Source organism: Nematolebias whitei, chromosome 19, assembly GCF_014905685.2.
Source record: "Nematolebias whitei isolate Nwh7 chromosome 19, NemWhi1, whole genome shotgun sequence".
NCBI classification, from domain to species: Eukaryota; Metazoa; Chordata; class Actinopteri; order Cyprinodontiformes; family Rivulidae; genus Nematolebias; species Nematolebias whitei.
In genome coordinates, this window is record NC_056516.1 from 37,096,951 (window position 1) to 37,113,728 (window position 16,778).

At 39.1% G+C, this 16,778-nt stretch overlaps 1 protein-coding gene across 5 annotated transcripts in view; it reads left to right on the top strand.

Moving 5' to 3' along the window:
* Nucleotides 1-4,725, top strand: part of rxrba (retinoid x receptor, beta a) — a 15,515-nt gene extending 10,790 nt beyond the window's left edge. For 2 of the 5 annotated variants that reach the window (XM_037692954.1, XM_037692956.1), the window contains 4 exons: nt 401-436; nt 2,675-2,766; nt 2,897-3,002; nt 3,114-4,725. In XM_037692954.1, coding sequence (XP_037548882.1) covers nt 401-436; nt 2,675-2,766; nt 2,897-3,002; nt 3,114-3,261 — 382 coding nt within the window. In that variant the 3' untranslated portion in view covers nt 3,262-4,725. Of the gene's footprint in view, nt 1-400; nt 437-2,674; nt 2,767-2,896; nt 3,003-3,098 lie in introns of all 5 variants that reach the window. The other 3 variants (XM_037692957.1, XM_037692958.1, XM_037692955.1) reach the window with 2 other exon arrangements.
* Nucleotides 4,726-16,778: the final 12,053 nt, after the last annotated feature.

Consider the following 16,778-nt stretch of genomic DNA (forward strand, 5'->3'; position numbering starts at 1 on the left):
TTATTATTTATCATTTATACAATTTGTTTGCTGTTTTGAATCATAAAATGTATCATTAACTTCTACTTGAGAGTATATGGGTTTATTTAGATTTATAGTTTGATTCAAAACTTTATTATTTATCATTTATTTAGCCTACTTTTAGCCATTTGTCATACTGCGCTGTAAATATAGGTGTTTTAATGCAAGAGCAACTTTTGGGAACAAAAAGGTCCAGACATCAAAATAAACATTACTTTTTAATGTATCTGAAAACAGAGTACAATTTTAATCTTGCAAAATCCTACATCAGCATGAACTTTATGTACAGTTAATGTGCTCAGTAAACGGTCAGCTTACTGTTAATGACAATCTACCTGTGCAATGACATTGTAATAACACATTGTGATTGAATACACAGGGCGAACAATGCTGAGGTTGGGGCCATATTTGACAGGTAATTACGCCACTACACAAACACTTTTCTTAAACCCCTCCTCTTTGAGACACTAAAATAGACAGAACAAAATCAAAGGTTGTATACCTTTTTTTAATTGTAGGTTTTAATTTAATTTAACAGTATTTTTTTTGTTTGTTTGTTTGTTTCTACAGAGTATAAACCTGAACAAACAAAGTCCATTGAAAATAGTTTGGGCCTGACATTTAAAGATCTGTAGGCGTTTGTTTTGACCCCAGTCTTTTTTGTTGTTGCAGGATCTTTTTCCTCTTCAGCAAAGTGTTTGTTGAACCAAAGAACAAAAAGAAAATGTGTGGATTAGTTCTGTGGAACTAGTGTTTCCAGTTGAAGTTTAGCAGGACGTGGTTTGGGGATGTGAGACCTGATGCTGCTTTGTTCTAGTGCTTAGTTTTGACATTTCCAAATTGGTCATGGAACGTTTTGGAACTTATGTTGCCCCTTATCAATAAAAACCTCCTGTGTTGGCAAACAACCATGTTATAGCATCAGTTACATGCATTTTAGATATGAATCAAAATCACTTTTCCATCTTGCTCCACCAGATTTGATAAAGCATTTGACCGCTGTGTTTTGTGATTAAAGTTCTTCGTACAGCAGTGTTCAAGTCATACCTGTAAAAGTCTTATCATAAGTAGATATTCATCCCTAAACGTTAATATTAAATAAGATGTTTTATAGTAATAACGTTTGGTACCTTCTGTCTTTTGCTCAAGTCTGACAGAAACACTCTTACTAGCACAACCGTTTGTCTTTTTGCCCAACACTTTATGAAGCACCATACCTTCTTGATGAAACATGATTAGGCACTTAAGAGTTCTTTCTTAAAGAACTCCGTTACGTTTATAACAAAGTTACAAAATTCTGAGATCGACCAAACCAGCCTTTGTGATTAAAGAAGGAAGTTGTATAAAGTCTGGAAGTAATTTTGCTGTTGCTCATGGCATACATTAATTAAAAGCAGACCTCTCGAAAAGCAGTTTCTTACGGTGTTTGACTTATTGTTTTTAACATTTTAACCATCTGCTTAAAAAAGGTAAATAAATATGTTGGCTTGTTTTGTCGACACATTTTGATTTGTTGGATGCCAGGCTTACTGACTAATTCTTGCATTTATGTTTTTGTTTTTTTTCATAAGGAAGTCGTGTTTTGTTTTAGACAATATTCGTTGTAATTTTGTCTCCCAACTGATATGCACTTTGTCGATGCGCACACGATCTATTAATACTACAATTTGATTCTTTGCATGCCAAAGGTTTTAATGCATGAATATTTGTTCTGTTTTTATTTTTTATTTATTTTTTTTTCGTCAAGCATTGCAGAGATGTGGATAATGACATCTCCTCTGCAGAGTCTCTCTCAAATCATTAGTTTTTTCTGTTTTTGTTTGTTTTGGTTGTTGTTGTTTTTGTTTTTCTGCTGAACCTTTGAATAGAATATTGATCTAGCCGTTTGTGCTGTTGTCAGTCAGTGTTACGAATGTGAAAATGCAGCAAGAGGAAAAGTTAATTCTGCAACAGCAGTAACCGTTGTTAAAGCTGCCCGGGTTTTTATGCTGCGGATAACTAAATTATAATCCAAGCTCGTTATATTATAGTTGATAAGTTGAAAGAGTTTTACTGAAATCATAATTTACACATTAAAACTGTTAGACAATGTCATTAACTTTGTCAGTTTTTCTAGTGAGCAAATCATTTATAAGAAATTTGACTGTTAAAGGCTTGAAGTTTTAAAGTGATTTTGTCCCATGACCCCTGTGTGATAAATGCATTTACCACCTCAAAAGCATCTGTTGAGGACAAAACAGTAACTTTGTTTATTTTTTCCCTTCGATCGGTAGTTTTAATATTTAGTAGGCCTGTTAAAACACACAATCACTAAGTTGTCTAGAGACAGGATTTTTGTGGCCCTGACAATTATCTTGTTTTCCCTACTTGTCTGCAGAACCAGCAGTTCAACCACACCAAAACTAGTTAACTTTTTAAAAAGTCATCAAATTGAGGTCAACTATAAATTACAATGTGTTGATTATGACGTTTGTTTTTCTTAACATTTATTTTCCTTCTTGTTTTGTTTGTTTTTTTGTTTTATTTGGGTTCTACACTTTTTGTCTTATTCTTCCATTATCTTATTTTTTGCTTCTTTTCCTCTTCAATAACTGATTAAATGTGTTATTGTCTCTGTATGGAACGTCCCACTGCATGTCTCTGATCTCTTCAGAGTTTTGACCGAGCTTGTAAGCAAAATGAGGGACATGCAAATGGACAAGACGGAGCTGGGCTGCCTTCGTGCTATTATTCTTTTTAACCCAGGTACGCACTCTTCGAATGTTGAAATGCATGTGAAAACATCCTTTGGATCAATACCTTAAAATTATAAATGTCTAGAGTTTTGAAAGAATATTAAAATAAAAAGAAATGTAACCGTTGTTGTTCTTTTTAGATGCCAAGGGTTTGTCCAACTCCAGTGAGGTGGAGCTTCTGAGAGAGAGGGTTTATGCATCTCTTGAATCTTACTGCAAACAGAAATACCCCGACCAGCAGGGCAGGTAAAGTATTGCACAGAATAACGCACAAGCAAGAGGTGTTGTCATTTATGTGTTTGTTTCAAATCAGTTTGTTGAAATTCTTCTCTTCTGACCCAGTTCTCCATCTTCCAGGTTTGCAAAGCTCCTCCTTCGACTCCCAGCACTGCGCTCCATCGGTCTGAAGTGCCTGGAGCATTTGTTCTTCTTTAAACTGATTGGTGACACACCTATTGACACCTTTCTGATGGAGATGCTTGAGGCGCCTCACCAGCTGACTTAGGGAGCCACGGTCAGATTGGTCAGGATCCGACGCACACCAGGATCATCAACACGGCCTTCTGTGCTTTGTCGCTGCTTCCTCTTGTTGGGTTTTGCTTAACTCCAGCACCTGCTGGTTTTGTTGTACCAGCTCTTACACACACACACACACACACACACACACACACACATGTTCCCTGTCACCAGGCTTAACTGTATTTTCACAATCATTCATGGACGCATTTACACACACACAGATCCCTGAAAATTGTGTACATTAATTGAGGTAAAATCTAAATGATACTCAGATAAAATTTCTAACATTTTCTAATACACTTTCACTCATGCACACACACACACACACATGCATTTTCACCATTCTTTACTGTTTCCCTGCACAGGGGTATTCACTCAAGAAGTATAGTTTTATCTGACGCGTACAGTAAATGTCTTAAGTGAAATTTCAAATGTTCACATCTTCACCTCATGAGGGGTCTTTGCTTCTGCATAAAAGGCATTTTTCTTTTCTTTTACTTTAGTTACAGTTATTGCTACTTGCACCTCTGTATATTATATTCATAACCAGCTGGTTTGTTATTTATGTTTAATTTTAGCTTAAAATCAGGTGCGAAGCATTTGAATAACCTGTCCACCATCAAAACAATTCTACTAAGGACATGCAAACACATTATCTAAGTGAATTTGTTCGATCTTGAAAACTTAGATTATTTTTGCTTGTTTTTTGTTCATGCTGAAACTTGATTAAGTTTCTATTTTGAAGTACTGTACTCATGAAATGAGAGCTTTTCCTAAGGCATTGAAATCCGGGAAAAAAGGGGTCTGGGAGTGCTTTGTTAAACAAACTGAGGCCCTTCCACCCTGATGCGCACAGCGGGCTTTGTAAGACAAGAAGAATGACTTGAATTTTTTTTTTTTTAAGGTTCAGATTTTATCTCTACTTTGGCAGATGTTTCGACATTTTAAACTGCCTGAAGCTTACAGGAAGAAAAGCTTCATGCAAGGAAAAAGTATTTGTTTCACTTTTTTCTTTTGTTTCCCCAAATCCTCCCGTACTGGTGGTCATTGATGCACTTTTGTGAGTTGTAACTGTGTAAATGTTCCTGTTTTTAAAAAATGACCATCTTTTCCCAGACACTTAAGTTGAACTTGAAGGTACTAAGTGTAGGGTTTTCTTATTATTGCATCATTTTAAAATCCTATGACTTGTTGTTTAACTTGGTAAACAATCGGTGAGTTTCTGTGCAGACGTCAGCCATACCAGGTATTATTCTTAACTACCAGGTTAAACACTGTGGCTGGCAACTGTTTAATGTCCAGCACAGCTTTTATCCACTGGCCATAAAAGAGGAAATATGTGTCTGTGTTCTCAATAATCATCCGTAAAATTGGACAGGTTGTATCTTAGTGTGTGGCCTTCTGGTCAGTGAGCCTGTGTGAATAAATTTATCTGGCATTTGACTTTTCTACCAGCAGTTATTGAAGTGTCCTTGAACTGAATGCTTGATGTTTGAGAGGCATTGATCCAATCTGCTCTGCCCTCTCTTTCAAATAAGGTGCTAAAATCTTATTGTTTTTGCTTGGCACAAAAACAGCAACAGAGGTGGGAAATACAATTATTTTTAAAAAAAAGTTACTGGTGGACAACATCGGCGTCATTGCAATAATTTGTTGCCCGTTGATCGCAGGTGGATCACTGTAGATGTTGGGTGGCAGTGAGCCCATGTTTTAAATTCAAAGGACCTTTGGTGCATTCTGTTGCTGTAAATGCAATAATAAAACAGAAGAAGAGAAATCCTACACCTACTACCTGCAGATCTGGAAGCTTTGACTGTGTTGGCTCAGTGCTCGAGATTTTTGTACAATAGATGTAAATAACACCAAAAAACAAAGAGATCATGCTGAAACAAAATACCTGTCTATACTTCGGTGAGTTAACTTATGTGGCACTACCAAACAAAATATAAAGGTATATTATTATTATTATTGCTGTTCTCAGTGGATTCATCTTTTTGCAGTTGCCATAAAGCTGTTGAGCCCAGGGCCAAACCACATCTCATTGCTGCTTTTGCACCAGCTTCTTCCAATGTTTCCTGTTCCTGGTAACTGGTTGGATGGACTTTGTTGACATTAGCACTTGACATTTACTGTGATTGAAATTTGTGAGGAACTGAGGATGAACGTTGCAGTGAAAAGTCAAATGCAGCTAGCATATAATCAGAAGAAAACAAACTATGGATTAAGACACGCTGAAATGAGAGCAATACTGTGCACACAGAGATTTACTTCCATTTTTGGCAGTGATTTTATTTACGAATGTTGATATTCTGAAGTATATTTAGCCTCCTCTTTAGTCACCACAGTTAATAGAAATCGGAAACATTTTGCCGTATCTCTACGGTGAGGAGGAACAGCAGTCGTCTTCTAGGTGCTAAATCCTTCATGTGGTGTTTTCGTTCGAACTTGCACATTTACATCAATGCAAACAAAGTATGCAATTACACAGACAAATCAGCCATTCTCCACACTTTGTTTAGACCTTACTGGGTTCTTTATTGTTATCACCCCCACCTTTAGTGAAGACTTCTAATTGTGGGAAATTATGACACCCTTAGTTTTTGTAGATTCTGGCTGTGACTGATAAGTTTTTGTACCTTTTCAGACAGAGCCAGTCTTTTTATGTAGTGTTTTTAAATTATAGCTGGTGAAATCATTGTGGGAAGCTAATGGGCTCACCATCTTTGACCATGAGGAGCAACAAGCATCCCGCCCAGCACATCCTTCTAAAATTTCTCAGCGTATCCTTGTCCTCATGGAGGCTGGCAGTCGACCTGTAAAACAGATGCTTTGTTTTTTAACATGTAAAAATGTTCTCTTTGCTTAGGTTTAGTCAGCATCTTATGCAATATTGCTGACAGTTTGTTGGCAGAGAAAAGCAAAATGGTGGTGATGACCAGCATTTTTACTAAATTGTCTCAAAGCTTTAAAGGCGTGAATTGGTACATATGAGCTAATAGAGTTTTGAGACTTGAGTGAGAATGATTCCTTAGCTGCTGGGCTGTTAGATCTGTGATTACATTTCTATTCTAAACCAGACAGGTTGACGAGGGAAATGAGCGCAACCCAAAACTAGCTTCTTTCTTCTTCTTCTTCTTTTTCTGTACCTTCGTGGTTTTGCTGATTTTAGGATATGTGCTTGCATGAATAATTGCTGGTTGGGTGAAACTTTCTTTGCAAGATTTTTTTTTTTCCACTTTAGTGCTTCCTCTGTTGAATGTTTGAGCCTACTCCTACTGCACCATGTTTATAACCAGGGATGGGAATGAATATAGTCACTTATGATCTGAAGGTGAAACTAGTTGTTTTTAAATGCAGGTCACATAAAGAACCGACTGAGCAGATGCCAGTCTCTGTTAGTAATGCTTCAAAATGTTTGTGCTTACGTATTCTTTTCTGGTAGCATGGTGAAATGGTTCTTTTGCAATATTTAAAGTATGTTTTTGGCAACTGTAACATTGATCTTAGTCTGCATGATAATTGGCAGTGAAATAAAATTTAACTTCCCATCCCTGTATACAACAAAAACGTATTTAAGTTTTGCTTTTGGCATGTTTGTGTTTTTTTATGATTTTGCAACAAACTTGGCGTTGAATAATGACAAACGTACAAACCAAGCTATAGTCTCAGTGCAGGTTTTTAAGCTAAGCCACTTCTAGCTTTGCTAAGCAGGCAGACCTTTTAGCAACAGCTGGTGGTTGGGTAATCTAGTTAAAAAAAACATTTTAGATTGTGTGGCCACGTTTTTATGCAGAATCTGCAGCTACACTTTTGAACTGGCAGAAACTTTGGCTGTGACTTGCTGAGTGTTGAGTGAAATATTAGAAGGGTGCAAGAAAAGGAGGCACGATAAGCTGGTATTTAGAATTAAAGCTTCATCGGCACAGCCCGGCCTCCTTCCTTCCTTTGTTTTGCTTCATCTCAACTGCTGCACCTAAAACCCAACGGCTTTTAAACTCACTCACCTGGGCTCTAAATTACTTCGTATTGGAATCGAGTTGTAAATTAAGCGTATGATTCTTGGACTGTATGAGGATGTGAAGCTTTCTCATGGGACGAGCTTGTTGAAGAGCTACAGAGAAGGGGAATCAGAGCCGTGTGTCCCTCTTTGCTTACTTTACTTGACGGCAGAGCTGCGACGATCTGCGATCACCTCAGGAGACCGCTGAATCGCACCGCACCGCCCACAAATGTTTGTCATTGCAAGTGTGCACTCAAGGCAGACACATGCTGTGACCTTTTAACTGTGTAGCAGTATTGTTGTCGCCGTCTTTGTTACATTATGAAAAAAATTTTGTGTTTTAAGAGTAAAGACGTTGATTTAAAAAAAAAAAAGGCTTTTTTAAAATGGATTGCAAGCTTTGAAGACTTGATCATCGTGTGTAGATTAGAGGTGAGGGTGGCGTTGTTACATGTACCTATGAGCCAAGGCTGTTTTAATCAAAGAGGTTCAGTGTGTGCTATGCAGCCTTGAAAGCACCACCCTCACAGTTTTTAAATCACTGCCAAGCTGTTTGCAGCCATCTTAAATGTAGGGCCACTCTGTCCTCGTCTGTTATGTATATTGTGATTTTGCAACACAGTAAAGACAGTGTGCAACTATAGGCCTGTGTAATTTGTTCTAAACAGGGCCCTTATAGGAATGGAAATGACAGCTTGTCTGGAGAGGGCAGGCCTGGTCACTGGAAAGAGAACTGGACCAGTGTGTGGACCCCTCTGGGTGCTCAAGCTGTGCCTTGGTGCTTTTCATCGGGCCCTAAAACCTAACAATATTCATCTGAGTGAAATAAAGGAATTATTAGACGGGGCAAGAAAAACCCTGGACCTGCTCTTTATTAGGTTTTTACTGTGATGGTCCTTGTATTGCTAGAGCTGGAAACTATAAAAGTGGAAACCCTTCAGAGAAACTGGTTCCAAGTTCTGGTTGGTAGAAGAAACTTTTGACCAAAATCTGGCTACGGTAAAAGAACTCGACAGGGAGGACAAACTGAATATCAGCCCTCTGAGGTGGTTGGTGTTGCTTAAGGTGTGATTTATACAAAGTTGAAGATGAAGAAGGGCAGGGGTTTAGACGTCTTGGAACAGATGTTCAGTTGATCGTAAGGAAAAACAGTACAACTATTTTCCAGTAGATCTAGGATCTTCCTTATCATTTACTCTTCACCTTAAAAAGTTTCACTTTTTCTTTGTCTTGTTTTATGTCTCCCTTGTTTCCAGCTACGCTGTTCACCTTTTCTTTGTGACAAAGTATTAAACAAATGCAAGAACTGAAAAATGAGAACGAAATCTGTCACTCTTCTGTTAAATTTGTCTGTTTCTCTTGTGTCTGTTCTTTGTCCTGTTTGTATCCAGCTCCATTTTACACGTGGAGTAGATTGACTATTGTGTGCTTCGGGGATTGAAAGAAGAAAAAAAAATTTGTTTTCAGTCATTAATTCTTGTTTCTGTTTGTTGTATCATGTCTGAGTAAAAGTTTTAATACTGTATGTGACGTGTTTTTCATTCATTATTAAAAGAAAAACCCAATTTGAAAACTCTGCAAACAGTTTTATTAGTAAACATATTTAATAATGTAAATGTTAATGAATGTTTTACTAAAAACAGTTATTTTAGGTGTCCACGCCATCCGTATCGGCTCTGGCTGCTTCCTGGAGAACTGATGTTCTCAGTCCAGCAGGACCCCAGGGCCCAGCTAACCACTGGCACTGCACCCTCATCTTTGAACCTGTAGAGGGAGCACTGACCTTTAATCCTGACAAAGTTCCAGCATCAATGGTCTGCAGACTTCACTCCTTTTACCTCTTTAGGTTGGTGCTCTTGTCTGGTGAATTGCTCTCTATTGCTACCGCACCTCTTTTGCTCAACTCGGCCAATAGCGATGCAGCACAACTCAAATTATAGCATTCTTTCTTGAAAAATGTCACCCCACAGTAGTGGCTCTGTCCTGTACCACACCATAAGGAATATTAGGTTTGATCTTTATAACCAAGTAGTTAAGTGATCCTCTTTCAGTATTACTCCGTCTTTTATCTGATCATTGTCCTCCAGTAAACTAAAACTGCTGAACATTACATTTTTTATTAGATTGATTCATGAATGAGCTTACCTTGTGCGCTAGATTTCTCAAAGAATGGTTTCAAATGGGCAATCAGTAATTGGGTAATTGTCCTGAGTCCAAAGATGAGGTTTAGGATCTGAACTTGCAGTAGCTTCATCCTCCAGCAGAGGGAGGCCACAATGAGCTCAGAAGTTCAAGGTGCTTCCAGACAAGTCAGCATTTATTTAGAAAAGACACTAAAACTAAGATGAACTTTGTAAGTTTGTCCATTTTAATTTATGAGGTGATGTGCTTACACAATTTATAAATCACTTGGTGGTATAGTGATATGAATATAGTGATTTAAAATCCACACAGACATTTTTTAAAACGTTTATTTTGTCTCGTCATTCTCCCAACTTTTTTGTCTTCTCCATCTTATTCCTCGTTTCTTATCACAACTTTGCAGTTTTCTCCCACCTGCTCCTTTTTGATTTCATCTCTTTAAGTCCACCCTCTAGTTCTGACTTCGTTTGTCTGTCCTCCTCCTTTCCATTAACTCCTCACCATCTTCTCGTTCTCCTGGTCTCTCCCTCTCTGCTCTTCTGGTATGTGAGGCTAAACACTGTAGAAAGACACCGTTTATACCAGGGGTCAGGTTTCTTTTAATTTCCACTACAGAAATGTCACTTCACCAGGTGAACCTTATTGCTATGTACTAAATAAACGAGACGTGTTTGAAGTCGCTTGGCAGCAGAGATTTGCTGGATCCTGTGTGGTGAAGTATCCCACACACTGCACACACCTGTAGAAAACAGCTTAATTGAGGTTTTATATTCTGGAGACGAGGTAATGTGTCAGCTGGGTTTGCTGCTGTCAAGTAAACCTCAGTAAAATAAACATTATCCTTGTTTGAACTCAGATTGAGATCTTTGTATTATGCTTGTAAGAAAACTTACAAAGTAATAAGATATTTGCACAAAATACATTAAAAAAAAAAAAAAAATAAACCACATTTCCCCATGGTTTTAACTGGCCAGCCTTAACTTAAAAAAATAACTTTATAATATGGCACTCTTAAGTATAACTCTGTTACTTGTGACAAAAATGCAAACAAGTTTTCACAGTTTAAAGATTCCCGAGTCTCAAAAATCCAGACTGGAAAAAATGAAACGACTCCAGCAACATTTAGCAAAACCAAATTACTGGTCAGCCACTGTCCCGTGTTCTTTCAGCTGTAATCATATGCTGGATCTTTTTTGGGTATACACTGACCCAGTCTGTGCCACGGTACACTCCGATGACTGAGAGCTCCCACTGAGGAGAGCTAAATGTGGGTGAAACACAAAATCTATAATTCTGTATTCGTTGGCAGATGGTCTTTGTAATCAAGAGGACATGGCAGACAGAGATACTGAAATTCAAAATTTAAGGGAACTGTTCCTCTTATAACTGCAGCTCAGTCAGCAATGTCATGCTTGAAAACACGTAAACCACAACTAATCTGGCGTCGCATAGAAAATGCAACAGGTTCATCACAACAAAGTATTTTTTTAGACTACACGTTCATTATAAATTTAGATTAACGTTCTTACTCGTGCTTAATCCAAACAATAATTTTGAAAGTCAATAACTATTACTTATTCAACTGCAGCTTAACTCTATATTTTTGCAATGAAGGATTAGGACATAATGCTTAAAGCCTTTAATATTTACTGAACAGGCCATGAAACCTTTAAAAATGTTGAATGGCCAACAGTTAAAAACGAGATTATTCACCAGGATTTTACACTAATGCATTAAACTTAGTCACGCTTCCACTGCAGTTTTGAAAATTTTAAAGATGTTTTACGTACGGGCAGCAAACGTAATGTCACTCTGGACTTCTTGAGGACATTTGTCAACTGGACCCTGAGTAAATTATCTGGAACTTCAGTGACTGAGACAACATGCAGCAAATCTTCCAGAGCATTTACTGCGAGTGAGCGTGTGGTTTGTCAATGTTCTCTTCCAGTTAGTTCTCCTGTTGTGGAAACTTTCAGATCCATGCATTATTTTCACAGCAACAGGATTGATCTTCAATTCAGTGTCAGGAAGACCCAGTCAGAGTGTTGTTCGTGTCATGCACGGTGAACTGATGGTCCTCTTTTTCAAAGTCTTTGATTTTTTTATTTCCTGAAAAATAAAGCACGTGCAGAGAATATCTACAAGAGCTGTGGAAATAGTCCAGGTGTTCTTTTTAACATCTTAATGTGTGAATCCAAAAAAAGTTTCTGTCTTCCCAGACACAATTTTCAAAATATAGATAGAATTTATATTTCTCTGGTGGTCTATAAATCTGTCATAATCCTGATTGCACTTAACAAGTAGTTGTGTTTGAAGCCAATTTCCAAGAGTCTCCATACCACAGCATCATTTTCAGAGTCACAGATTCTTTATTGTCATTCGCACCTCATGTGGTACATGTGGTGGAGCGAAATTATGTACATGGGGTCCCAGTTACATCCAACAATAAAATGTGAGCACGCATGAACACATCAACATTGAAACAGATCAGCAGCAACATAAAACATCAGCAGCAACATAAAACAGATCAGCAGCAACATGAAACAGATCAGCAGCAACATGATGTGATTTGTTTCACAGTGATTTTTCTGGTTAGAGATTCATGAGTCTAACAGCCTCAGGGTAGAAGCTGTTCCTCAGTCTAGTGGTTCTACACTTAATGCTCCTCAACCTCCTTCCTGAGGGGAGTGGGGCAAAAAGTGTGTGTGCTGGGTGAGTGTGGTCCTTCATGATGCAGGTGGCCCTCTTCCTGCATCTGGAGGTGTAGATGTCTGTGATGGTGGGGAGACTGACTCCAACATCTTCAGTGCAGCCTTGTTCTGCATTTTTTTCCTTGTTCTGGAGTCGGGTCGCAGAGGCAGCAGTTTGAGCAGGGAAGTCCAGACATCTCTTTCCACAGCCACCTCTTCCAGCTCTTCTGGGAGGACCTCAAGGCGTTTCCAGACTCAGCCAAGAGACATAGTCTCTCCAGCATGTCTAGGATCTTCCTCTCAGTTAGACATGGAACACCTCTAGGGAGGTGTCCATGGGTCATCCTCACCAGATGTCTGAACCACCTCAGAATGGCTCAGAATGTGGAGGAGCAGTGGCTCTACTCCAAGTCTCTCCTGGATAACTGAACTTCTCGCCCTATGTCTAGGGAGAGTCCTGCTCTGCAGAGAAAACACATTTTGACTGTATCTGCAGTCTTGTTCTTTCAGTCACCTAGAGCTCATGGACAAAGTAGACAGTGGATCGACCAATAAACCGAGAGCTTTGCCTTACAGCTCAGTGCCTTTTTCACCACAGCAGACCGGCACAGAGTCCACAGTACTGCGGAAGCTGCACATATTTGTCTGTTGATCTTACCCACCCATTCTTCCCTCAGTCATGAACAAAACCCCAATATTTTTGAACTCCTCCACTTGAGGCAACATCTTAACCCAGAGATGGAAGTCAACCTTTTCCTCGTCGAGGACCATGATGTGGAGATGCTGAGCTTCGTTCCACATCCTTCACACTTGGCTGTAAATCGCTCTAGTGAGAGCTGGAGATCACGGCACGATGACGCCAACAGCTGAAGAGATTCTTGGATGGAGTTGTGTTGTCCAAGAATCTCTTTAACTGCAAAATTTCTCAGAATTGAATAGAGAACAAAATATGAGTAGCACCAGGTATTTTTACTAAGTTAACTCAATGTTTTTTTGTTACGAGAAAAAAAACAACAGAGCTCCTTTAAAAGATGAAAGATTTCAAAGCTCCACCTAATTTCACTGTTATGACGAGAAGCTAATCCGTGTGAGCGTGGGAGGATTGATGAGGCGTTTGTTCATTTGCCAGGACTGAATGTGAGAGGGACAAAATGTGTTGGTGAAGGGAAGACACAAAAGGAAGAGGGAGGGTGGTGTTTTCTTTCTGCATCCTCAGTTATTTGTGCCATCGCCTGGCGTGCGTATGTGTTGTTCGTACAGTAATGGCCCGGATGAGACTGAACAGAGATGAAAAGCTCTTTGATGACTTTTCAAAGGACTGACAGACTGGAATGAGCTCATGACCATTACAGTCAGATTGTTTTCCCTGACCTCATTAACCGGCTCCACTGCCTCTGTACAACTACTGGACGTCTGTGTGTTCAGTTCTTTACTTTGTAAATTAATAATCGTTTTTCTTTAACTTTTCTGCATCTGTCCTCAGGATGGTGAAGTCTCAACACCTCACAGGATTCACATTCTGTCCTCATCCTCCTCTTTACGCCTTCCACATTCATTTTTTTTAATTTACTGTTTTATTTTTATATTACTGTAATTCATTCTTATGGATGTATTTTTGTTTATGCAATTTAAAAATCCCATAAATAGACATTTGAGGGCAAGACTTTAAAACTGCTAACAATTATTTTTCAAGTAAATTCATGTCAATCTAAAAGTGTCTGCAAATCCTTTCTTTTGTTGTTATATTTTAAATGTGCATTTAATTTAAAAAAAATTCTGAAACATGTTCACAAAGTTTGACGACATTGTCCTGAATCCGAGTCCAAACAAAAAAACTTAATTAATTTTATTCAAAAGCTGACGTATTTTGTCTTTTCACAGTAAATTAAAAATAAAACATTTCAGTAAATTTGCCTTTCTGGACAAGTTTGTTAGTTTTCTTAAAGCTTCAATATTAAGCATTTAATCAAAATCTGTTGTAAATTTTAAATCATCATTATTTTTTGGTTCATGTGTTTAACTTCACAGCTGAAGTACTTCATAATCTGCAGCCTCACCATAATGTAACAACCTGCTTAGCAGTTTTTTTTTTAAAGAACTGTCATTTCCATAGACCCTGAAGTTCTCCATCTTGTACCTATTTCCTCATTCAGCCCTCTTTGACCTCCACCAGTCATTTTTTTCTCTCACCCTTTGCTCTCAAAGTTCTCCTCCTTCCTGACTCTTTCCCTCAGTCTCATCTTTCTCCCTCCATCTTTCTCCAGCTTTCTCTTCTCTTCACTGTACTCGGAGCGAGCCTGCTCTCAGCAGCTTCCTGTCTCACAAAAGGCTCTACTGTTTCCCCCCTCTGTGTTTCCTTTGCTGCCACCCTACCCCCTTCCTCAACATCCCTGTGGTACATTCCCTTCCTCTCCCCCGGTGCATTCCTCGTTGACCGAGGTGTCCCTCAGCGAAGGTGGGACTGGGCCTTCTCTGATCTGGGAATGCAGCCGTTACATTTTCAGTTTATTTAGTCTGTAGCATGCTTTAAAGTATGACTCGAGTTCTTATAGGGGTGTGTGGTGGAGGGAAGAGAAACCAAGTTCAAGAATCTTTATTAAAAACCAGAGATACAAGAAAGGCTGATGGACAAAAGACTGATAAGACGCCTGATAAATAAAAATGTTCCACGATAATAAAACATGTTTGATCTGCTAGAAATCCGTTTGCCAAATTAAAACATAAAGCTACCATTAAGTTGCTTTAACTTTTAATTTGAAAACCAGAGCTGTAAGAAGCCATTTACCTGTGAACGACATAAAAACATCAGGCTAAAGAGCAACCTTCAACCATTCTTGATGCAGAATGCTCCCAAAGTTCAAGTCTAATTATTCGTTTCAATCTTGAGAAAACAACTTGTTGAGGTGTGACACTTCTTGCTCAATTCAGGCTGTGGTTCTCCGTCAAAAAACTTTAAATTAAGAAAGAATTTCTTAATTGAGTTTGTTTCAACGTAAGAAAGAGATGATTAGGGATGAAAAACCAGCTTGCTCCGTGGTTTTCCTAATTGTTAAGGATGAAAGAGGAGAAGCACCAAGAATGTGAAGCATCACAAGTATTTGGTTGTCTGGATGATGAAGGGACAGAAGGCAGCAAAGCCCAGCTGTAACCGTGACTCTTCATTGAACACCGGGAGGTCGAGGTGAAGGTCAGGTGGATCTGCTGTTGGAGTGACACGTTGGTGAACCTGTGAGGAAAAAAATGCTGGGGGAGCCAGAGCTTTGCTCAGGGGAGAATCACCATTATCAGGCCATTTATGCCTCGGTGTCTAGAATACCATCATAAATAATTTATGTGTTTATGTTCAAGGTGGAAGGTAAGAACTGTAGGTGTCTTTCTGAACTGGTCTGCTGTAAATGTCCCTGAATGAATCATTTCTCCTGCACTCACAGTTACTGGGGTTGTAGAAGAAACAGAAAATACACGTCGCTGCTTTAAAGTCCCTTCAGTTCCATCTTTTAGGGTTGAGTCAGCAGGTCAGGCAGAGATTCATCCCTCTTCTCCATCCACAGCTCTGTTTTATTCTAGAATCTATGTGTAAATATCTGCCGATCCCCCCACCCCACCTCCATCCCTCCTGCTCTCTCCAACCCTTTACTTCTGTTCAGGCTCTCCTTCTTCATCAATGGCCCTCATTCATTCGCGCTCACCCTCTGCATGCCTGTGTGCCCCCCACCACCAGCTCTCTGGCCCCCTCTCTCTATTCATTCCTGTGATTTTTCCTGCCTGTACCTTTCCACGGCCCTGAAAGCCCCCTCCCAGGCAGCACTTTCCTCATGTGGGTCCTATCGCTCTCCTCCATCTTTTGGCTCCGTTTCGTTTCAGGGGTTTGGGCATTCAGATGCAGATCTACATGTTGTTTTTTTTTAAGCCGAGGCAATATTCATTGGCATGTATAAATCAGAAAAAGAAGGATTGCGTTACACGTGGGCGCTTTTCTCTTAGTGCCACGTTTTTTGGTATTACGTAGATATTGATCTTGTATGCTGCTGCCTGCATTACATGTGGCTTTTAGTGAAGTGAATTTGTGTTTCTGATCAATTTTTACTACACATGAAACTTAATCTTTGTACATTTATATTGAAATAACCTATTTTGTGGCTCTGTGCAGCTTATTCAGTCCCTCTAACTGCCTTTTATTAGTCTGGCCATTATGCATCATCTGGGCAAATTACCTTCCAGTTGTGGGTAATTGTGCTAAATTGAGCAAATCTTGGAATTCACCTTCTGCTAAATTTAAGACGAAGGAAGCTGCCTTGAAATTCTCAGAAAAGAATAGCTTTTTGTTGACAGGCAAATATTAGATAGAAAGAAATCCTGAAACAGGAGGAACACAGATTGCGTTCAGTGCATCAAAGGTTTATTTACTTGAGCAAAATATAAGTTTTGCTTATACAACTCTATCTCTGTCACTGTTTGTTGTACATCAGTTGGTATGCAAACTTCAGAGCTCATGAAAGCTCACCCCACTCAAAAATACACACCCATTAGTGTGCGCACTCACTGTACCTCCTTCTCTCTCACTTTGCTCAGCCCTCCCCCCTCATCCTCCCCCCTCCTGCCTATTTTGAGGTATGTGTTTAGCTGGGTGTGTGCACTGCCCAGATTCAGAATCACTGACCAATTCTCTGT